Source organism: Topomyia yanbarensis, chromosome 2, assembly GCF_030247195.1.
Source record: "Topomyia yanbarensis strain Yona2022 chromosome 2, ASM3024719v1, whole genome shotgun sequence".
In the NCBI taxonomy this organism is placed as follows: domain Eukaryota; kingdom Metazoa; phylum Arthropoda; class Insecta; order Diptera; family Culicidae; genus Topomyia; species Topomyia yanbarensis.
In genome coordinates this window covers 445,006,196-445,016,189 of record NC_080671.1, presented here as the reverse complement: position 1 = coordinate 445,016,189, position 9,994 = coordinate 445,006,196, and the positions used below count along the sequence as shown (strand labels likewise).

Genomic DNA, 9,994 nt, shown 5'->3' with positions numbered 1-9,994 from the left:
ATAAAAACAGAAATGATTGCCTGCTCATCAATTAAAGATTACTTAAACCGCATCATAACCACGGCACGCCAGCTAAACGGAATACATTTTCCGATCCTAGAGGACTGGCTAGGACCACTGCTACTAGCAGGACTAGGTTGGATTTTCGAGGGGGACGGAAATCAATGAAATGCAAATGGGTCTACAAGACCAAATATGACGCAAATGGTAAAGTGTACAGACGCATCTCGTCGTAAAAGATTTCTCCTTGGTCGGAAGGGGGTGGACTATGATGAGACTCTCCTGTGGTTCGTTATAGTTCGCTGCGCTACCTTTTCGCTTTACCAGCACGGTATGGACTGTCTATTGAGTAGATGGATGTGTTCTCCAAGGTGAATGGACTGAGGCGATTTTTATGAACAACCTCCCGAATTTCCAGAAGCCTGACCAGTCAAGACTTGTTTGCCGTTTGAATAAGGCTCTCTAAGGCCTTAAACAGCTCAATCGCATTTGCAACGCGAGCTTGATGCGGCACTGTGTAGATTCGGAATGACTCCTTCAAAATACGACCCTTGTCTGTATCACCACATTGAAGGTAATCGGATTATATTTAGTGCGATTTGTTGAGTCAGAGCTATCGCTATTCAATATGCAACGTGCGAAGACAGTGTCGACTCCGATGAACTTCAGCTTGAAGTTATCGAAGCAGATGGCTCCACAGATCACGGATGAAGCTGAGAAGATGAAAGGAGTCCCCTAGCATTACAAGCATTGGGAGGTCTTAAAACATTTACTTCGACACTTGCGTGGTTCCTCAAAACTCAAAATGCAGTATACCAGGCAAGGTAGTACAGATCTGACTGGTCATTATGATGCTAATTGGGGATCTGATTCGGAGCAGGAAGTCAACTAGCAGCTATGTGTTTATATTACAGGGCGGTGCAGTATCTTGGAGTTGTAAGCAACAACGTATTGTCGCATTATCGGCGCGTGAGTCGAATACACGGCGCTGTCTGTCGCTGTACAGGAAGCCACGTGGTAGCGTGTTTTGATAAAACAACTGTGCATGGATCAAACAATCAACCTTAATTGTGATAATCAGAGCACTATATGCATTACCAAAAATGGAGGATCCACACCACGGATAAAGCAAATAGACATACGTCATCACTTTATACCAGATGTCCTCGACCCAAACATCGTCAACTAAAAGTATGTTAACATTGAGCATCAGATCTGACGCATTGGAGAAGACTCTTGAGTGGATTAACTGGCAAAGGGTGGACAAGCTCGAGCAACAATCGGACTTGCATTGGAGAACAGTCACGCACGTAATGAATGCTCAGACCGCAAAGCAAATGTGGGGAGTGAAAGATCCGTCCGCCGGGGAGGTGGACCAGTAGAGGCAGGAACAGCTTCAGTAGATGCAGAAACCACTTGGGGAGAACACTTTGTGGGACCGCGAAAGGAATTCTTTAAATATATTAAATAAAGAACACTTGTTATTTCGTTGGTTTGATCGCGCACTGGAATAAGAGACTGACGTCTCAAATCCAGCTGTTTTTATTACCTTTCTGCACTTTATTACCTTTCTGGTTACGCCAAAAGAGCGTAACCTACTTTAGGGTATAATTTAGTGTTGTACTAAATTATACCCATTTTTGGGTACACAACAGGGAGCTTTGCAGAACTTTCATCGGTGTCTTCACTGGGGAACAAAATATATGTGTTGAGTTGCTTCGTTTGCAGCTTGAGAAAAGAGGAAATATGGCTGATCATATTGCAAGCATTATTTGTCTTTGGTTTATCTGTACCGAACCAAAGAGAATAGGGAAAGAGACGAATAGTGTGAAGCCAAAAATACCTTATTGAGCAGACCAATCGTGCAATGTAAATAAACATTACTCATGCCTGAGTTGGAGGAGATAAGTATTGTACTTCTATCAAAAAAGAAATTTGAATTTTCGTCAGAATTTAGTTCAATCGTGATTGTAAGGTGCATTTTAGAGCATATGTATAAGTAAAAATAAGCTTTAGAATTATTTCATCTCTTTGTTTCGAAATGCACATCGTTTGATAAACAAATCCATCGATCGACATACGGTTTGTTTTCAAAATATAATAGGAGTCATTTAAAGTGCTGCCTGTAGAAGCGGTTGCCAAAATTCTAGTGTTGAAATCATCATAAAGGGAGTGTTGCCGTTTTGACTGATTTTCACTCTTCGTCTCTTTCACTATTCTCTTTGTACCGAACAACTGAACACTAGGGTCCAACTAAAGATTAGTCCAGTTAAAAAGTGTCCAACCAGCGACTGTTCTTTATCATCTTTGACATGGCTTGATACCTCAATGTATTCAAGATGAACTGTTTACGATGGTAAAATCTATGTATTTATTTAGTTTAAAAGTGTGCTTCACACTGAAAAACCTGGTAATTTTAAGAAGTAGTCTAACTTTAGCTTTGATAGTTTGGAGAGATTTTGGCAGAAAATTTTCGTTTTATGTCAGTGCAATATAAAAAATAAATTCCCCAGTTCATGCCAACCTAGCGACGTATAAGCAGAAGAATCAGGCCTTTTTGAATCAACAAAACGTTTAGTTGAATTAAAAACGTGGCGAATGACTGTTTCAAACTGAAATGGGCGTTTTTCGAAAACATGTATTTGGTTTAGTTCAACAAATACTTCTGTTTACATTTTAAATAGAAACATTGTTAAATCAAAATAAAATTTGTTAGATCTAACTGATCCCTTTGTTAAAAACCAACAGAATCTTTGTTTAATTTCAACTAAATTAGAGTTGTTCTCTCCTTTGGTTAATACAAACGATTTGTTTTTGTTTCTTCAAACTTGTTTGTTCGGTTAAACTTATCATGATTTTGTTGTTCCAAACGAAATATTTGTTGAAACTACTGAAAAGCTAACAAATAAATTAGTTGGTAATTTCAACCAACAGTATTGATTGAAGCAAACCTGAATCTTGTTTGTCACTATATCAAACGGGAAAATTGTTATTTAAAATTAAAATTTGTTTATTTTTACTAATTTTTTTTCTGGTCCAGTTAAAAAGTGTCCAACCAGCGAATGGCGGCTGTTCTTTATCATCGTTGGTATGGCTTGATACCTCAATGTATTCAACATGAATTGTGTACGATGGTACAATTTATGTATTTGTTAAGTTTAAAAGTGTATTCCACACTGAAAAACCTGGTAATTTTAAGAAGTAGTCTAACTTTAGCTTTGATAGATCGGAGAGATTTCGGCAGAAAATTTTCGTTTTATGTCAGTGCAACATAAAAGTTAACTTTCCCAGTTCTCGCCAACCTAGCGACGTAAGAGTAACTATAGTGTCCCGGGCACGCGACACTCACTACCGTCATATTGTGAGTGACTGGTGTTTTGTTTGTATCATTCATGGCATGGCTCGCAAGTTAAACAATTTTGCTGCGCGAATAAAAAAAAGATTTAAAAATTGTTATCTAATTCATAGGTATGTAAATACATAAAATAAATTAATTTCGCGAATATGGCAACTTTTTATGTAGAGTGGTAGAGAAACAGCATAAATTTTTTAATTAAAAATTTCGGCGATAATCTACTGCGTTGAATGACGATGTGTTTACTTGTCAGGTAAAATGAGTGTTATCGTCGCGAGTGTACAGCGAACAAAACAGTGACAGAGAGTGTCGACCAAAAATATTTTCGTCGCAAAAGTGGTAAAAGTCGCCAGAAACGACAATGTTCGTATAATTCTCAGTAAGAATTCACAAGTTGCCGTAGTTCTCCACCGTACATCATTGGGTGATTAGAATGTGGCGAATATGCGTTCACCCTTTTGATTGACGCAATGGAAAATGTTTATTCGAGTAATACTACGAATGTAGGCATTTCTAGTGCAGCAGCAGGAGCTGGAAGATCCACAGTGAGAATCCATCGAAAATGTCTCGTAAATCGCGATCAAATTTGCGAAAAGTTACTGGTTTTGTTCGGTGTCAAATTAGGCATCGAACTGGCCCCTACGAGTGCCGAAGAGGCAGGCCAGTTTGCAACGGTGCTAGTGTTTAATGAAAGATCAGGAAGTGTTATCGATGGCACGGCAGGCGAAGCACAACTCACTGATACATTCGGATTAATGTCAACATCCGGAGGGATAGCAGCTGCTAGAGTAGGTGCTCCGGTGCATGGTGATCTAATCGTCCAAATACAGGTAAATGTGCGACTGAGTAATATAGGGAGTACTAATATGGGATGTTCCATGCGTATGCTATGGAACAGTCCTGATTAAAAAGGTGCTTAATATATTCACAATCAAAAACATTTCCACCAATTTCCACCAGCAGTGTTGAATACCAGAATACACGAAGGTTCTATAAAGTTGTTTGTACTGAACTGATATGGTTAACACAAACAAACGCTGAATGGTTTTTACTTGACCTGAAAAACAGTTTTCACTACCAGGTTCTCGTTAACACTAATAAAATTACACATTACTATAGCTACGATTACATTATACAATTTTTCTGCAACACTATCTGTCGCTCTCTTGTCAATTTTCTAGGCACAGATTGAACTGCCAGCGTGATTTTATAAGGAGTGGAAAAAAGATTGCAAATGCAATAAACATGTTTTCTTTCTGGGACGACATCATATCCTAGGGATAGCATAAGGGTTTGTGCATTAGGCCGGAGTCCTAAGGGTTGCAGGTTCGAATCCTGCTCCTAAGGGTTTTTTTTCACATAATTGCTTTCACTTAACTCACCATTACGATCTGTTTCTCACATGCGGAAGTCTTCTAATATCTGAACCGTACACTGAAAATTAGGCATCAGGGTCATGGATTGCGCGATTATTCAAGAACACACGCAGATATGCAAATTGCCACACGGTTTTAAAATCGAATTTATCCACGCGAAGTTATATACATGCTAACATCCCTTGATGTCATCGTATTGCGAGCGTTGTGATCTAATTAATCTAGATATCCTCTTGTAGCGCCGAGTTTGAATGCAGTGCTTTTGATATGCTGATCGGAAAAAAATGACTGCCAATTTACTCCAAAAACTTAACTTTAACGCACCACAATGACCTCTACCTCTACGTAATAACACGCTTTTCTGGATACCAAATCACCGGACGGACTACAGCCATCAAGAACAACTCACCATGTGTTGCAATTGTTCAATGATGTTTGTCACCTTTACGATTTTAATATCACGAAGCAAGTTTTTAAGAAGACAATTAGAGATTTAAGAAGTCTTTTTAGTTCTCAAAAAGGCAAATGGTCTCAGAGGCTCGGCTTGGTAGAATTATCTAGTGTGAATAAATTTATAATTATAAATGGAAAGTATCGTTTTGGGGCTTTCAATTCTCTCACTGACAAAACGACAGAAAAAAGGCTTTTAATTTCACTGGATCTTAGGAGCGAGGCTTCTTGAAGTCACGATTTCAGCTTACCTTTTTGGGGTTAAATTATATCTGTGCGACAATTGTAGAAGATGAAATTAAATAAATAAATCCTTCTATGCCCAACTTTTTATTACACACTTCCTAATTTATAGATCCAATGTTTGAGTAATCCAGGCAAACCGGTGGATCACAAGTTTGCTTGCGAGGGGCCGCCGCTTCTGACGGCGGGTCGGCGGCTTTCTCACCCGGTGGACCTCCAGCGGCTTTGCACTGCTTCGGATTCTTGGTCTCGGTTATGCGCTTTATTACACTGGTTTTGCCGCAAGAACTAGAGCAGTGTATAAACCGATGGTACAGTACGTGTACATATGTTCATTTGATACAACTTTTAACGTCACTCGAAAGCAAGATTATGTACATATCTAAGAGAAGAGACGACAACAGACTTCTTGCTCTTCTTAATTTGCTCGACTAGACCCTGCCATAAATCTAATGACAATAAGTGGTCATTGTTGCCAGATTACCTTTTTATGATTTTCACAATTGTTGAAAATAATTGTGTCTCAAAAATCGCACCTGCACCTGCTAGCTGCAATTAAAAATTTAATTTTATTGTTTTTGATGTCTCTTTTAACAATACACGTAGCTATATCGTCATTCAGGACTTTTATTCAATTTGCATGAAATGTTGGTGAGTACGAAAAGTAGCCAGAATAGATTCAGCAGCACTGTTTTCCATCCCGTTTGTAAATATAATGAACGCTCATGACTGGCAAAACGACCAATAAGAAGCTGGTTCAATATTGAGGTTAGGACTGGATCAAATTAGCTACGTGATTGTCTTCTCTTCTCTTAGGTACATATCACGCGTGTTTTTTGTAAACGGCCAATAAGCATACTGTCAAAATTCACTTTGAAAGAAAATTCCGGACAACTCGTAACTCGCCGAGAATGGATGTTACCATTTTATGAAAGAGAAAAGTTTTCTCTTTCGACCGCTGTTCTGATTTATAGTCGGCGATTAATGGTTTGTCCAGAATTTCCTCTCAAAGTGAATTTTGACAGCATGCTTATTGGCCCTTTTCAAAAAACACGCGAGATATGTTCAATAAGTTGTCGCTTTTAAAACTGCGTTACATCCCGAAATAATAATGCTGGTCATAATCTAATATGGCTTGTTGGATAGAATGTTTCACAATATATACCACTCGAACAAACAGCTAATGATAAAAAGAAGGATTATTAGAAGCAAGTGAAGCAAATAATAACTGAGAATTCCCGAAAGTTCGACAGGATAAGCTTCAAATTCTTTTCCCCCTCACTGTTAAGGTTGGACAGAGAAAGGGTAATATTCGCAAACGAAAAAAGCAGTTTTTTTTTCCACACCGTATGTCAGATCTTCATAAAAATTAATCAGTAGTACTGTAACAACATTCTACATACGCTGATTGATTTTTATGAAGATCTGACATACGGTGTGGAAAAAACTGCAATTATAAATCTAATCATGACCTTTTTTGGAAGAAGAGTTATGTTTTGTTTGCCCTAATTAGTGATATTGTTATACCAAAAAACCCTATTTTTGGCGAAAAAGTGCTCATAACATTTCAACGAAAATAGTTAGATGTGTGGTGCCAGGAAACATTCGAATCTGGGAGATGCAATATAATTTCTGAGCGAGAGCTCTCACAGAAAGATTGCTACCTTAACCGTTTTATTTTTGTATGCTGAACGGGTTCACCAAGGGTGGCAAGTTTTTTTATGATGTATAATGACAGAAGTAGAGAGTGACAACACGTTCCATGGCGACATGACCGGGAACTCTAGTGATATGGGGTAACTCACTCCCTGTCAGAATGTGATCCGTACACCGAAAACTAAATATCAGAATGACGGTCCGCGTGGCCATCCAACAACACACGGTCCATACAATCAGTTATAAAAATCAAAAAATAAAGCTTATATCCACTAGATAACACGTTCCAAGGCGACATGACTGGGAACTCTACACACTAAGCCAGCCAAAAGTTGTTCAGTAATTTCTTTTGACGACTTGCACAGTAAAGTGAAATTTTTACTGAGCTGTCAGCAAATTGTTTAAAAAATTGCAGTAAAGTTTTCATTTTTTAGCGATTTTCAGTAACTTTGCGAATAATTTGCTGAAACCCGCAATATTTTTAACTGAATTTATCAGCACTTCTGTTCTTTTCGGTACATGAACATTATCCAGTAAAATACTGACTGATTGTTCGGCAAAATTGTACCAGCATTACCGAACCTCGTCAAAAACTTACAAATCAGGTACAGTAAATTATCTATCAAGTCGCCATTTTCAGAGGAAACTGCTGACTGAGCAGTAATTTTTGACGTTTGGATAGAACGGATTGCGGAGAGTCCGGTAACCGAATTGTTTTACTGAATTGATTACCGAACGGTTTGCTGTTCAAAACCCCAGCAAAATTTTACTGTACCCAGTAATTCAAATTAATTGTGTAGTGATGTGGAAGAACCCACTTTCTTCTAGAATATGAACCGTACCCCAAAAATTAAGTATCACATTCACGGTCCGCGCGCGATCATTCTAGAACCCCCGAATATGCGAAAGGCAAAATAGAATTTATACACGCGAAGTTACATACACGCTGGCACATGCGACATACAAACGCACTAGCGATCGAACACGTTAACGTACAAATGTTCGAGTCCTTCGCGATGATACATGCGATCGCGAAGACCTGAACCGTACAATGAAAATCACATTCAGAATTACGGCCCGCTGCAATTGGTCTGAAGCAGTGTTTTAGTAGGCGCATTTGCCAGTCTTGTCTGCAATTGTAGTGTGTGATTCTGACGACAGCCCTTCCGAGAACCTAGCTCTACAGCTCCAGTAGGACAACTCTCAAAAAAAAAATGTATCGAGACTATTTCTTGATGTTTTGATGGTTGTGAAATTTAGCACGGACAATATATATAGTCACCTCAGTTTATTTTCTTGAGTTTCTTTTTTTTGTTTGGCATCTTCTTGCGACATTCTTTTTTCAACATCCTTCGTTTTGATTTTTTCTGTTCCTTTCTTTTTTGGCTACTTTTTCCAACTCATCATCTGACGTCAAAATTGATTTATCTATTATCGTTAGTTCCGTGCAGATCCAAAATCATCTTCACAGCTGTCAAAACAAAAATGGTCAAAAACCATAGGTTAGAATACGGGAGGAGAATGGCGTCATAGCCTCAAATTGTTGGTTATGTTAAAGCTTTCAAAAACTATTACTGATGAATTTGACGGCAGCACGAAAACTGAGAAATGTCGAAGGATCGGTTTGGGACCACCGGTCAGTTTCGGATCACCTTATCCTACAATTAAATTTCAAAGAAATAAGAAGAGATAAAAATATTAGGTTGAACAACAAATTATGTATTGAATTGACACTCATCTTTTGAATATTAAGAGTTGATATGTTAATTTGTCATTGTTATACTCAATTGATTGATATGAGAAATGTATTTAGTAGGAAAATTTCTCATCTAAAATGGATCTAAAAGAATCTAATTTGAACCAAACATCTTATAAAAAATGTTCATAATCATTTTCTAAACGCAAGATAAATAAGAAAATCTGAGAAGATCAAACAATATTCTCTAGTGTATCAATATGACACATTCTTTCGTGACGTTACAACGATTTGACGAATCTTGATTAGACAAATATGTTATAACTCTATCAACTGAACGCCTACATCAAAACTTATTACAAATTCAGAAAGTAGCTCAAATTTCACGAAAAATTCAATCAACATAAACTGAATATACTGGAAGTAGATTGTTTTATGACCGATAATGTAACGTGACGTTTGAACGCGTCACAAATTAGAACTTTCAACGTATTTCATTAAAAGTCAAATTCTAGTATATTCAGTTTATGTTGATTAAATCTTTCGTAAAATTTTGTCTACTTTCCAAATCTGTAATAAGTTTTGATGTAGGCGTTCATTTGATAAAGTTATAACACATTTGTCGATTCGTTAAATCGTTATAAACGTCACGAAAGAATGTCATATCACGTTTACTTGTTTCAATAAAATGCGCCAATATTCCTTAGGGGCCATGCATAAATGACGTAGCATTTGGGGGGGGGGGGGGGTAGGTAGGGAATACCAAATTTGTGACGAAGTGTGACGAGGGGGGGGGGGGGTAGGATCAGAAGTTGTGCGACGTAGCATTAAGTTTAAAACCCATTGTTTAGAGAAAACAATTTAATGATGCTCCATTCCCAAGAAAAATGAATTTAAATTCAAACAAGTTACTTTTGATGCAGTTTTTCATGAGGTAAATTTTACGATTCGCGGAATTACAAGTTCGCAAAAATACGAAAAGGTTTTGTATGCGGATTTAACTTGCTACATTAGTTAGCTAATGTTGCTAACTAGTAGACTTAGTTTGGAAGCTGAATTAAATTTTCACTTCGGATTCAACCAAACAAAATTTAGTAATTTAGATGAACGTGTGGTTCTTAGAATCATTGGCAGCTGCACGATTATAAACTGAGAGAACTTGTCTTCATGCTCCCCTTGACATATAAAATCAACACTATATTTGTCAAGAAATGGGCT

General features: G+C 37.7%; 1 protein-coding gene across 1 annotated transcript in view; it reads left to right on the top strand.

Moving 5' to 3' along the window:
- The first annotated feature begins 3,418 nt into the window (after positions 1-3,418).
- The window catches only part of LOC131685688 (probable ribonuclease ZC3H12C), an 82,015-nt gene continuing 75,439 nt past the window's right edge, over positions 3,419-9,994 (top strand). Inside the window, exon 1 of the mRNA XM_058969576.1 lies at positions 3,419-4,185. Coding sequence (XP_058825559.1) covers positions 3,826-4,185 — 360 coding nt within the window. The 5' untranslated portion in view covers positions 3,419-3,825. The remainder of the gene's footprint in view (positions 4,186-9,994) is intronic.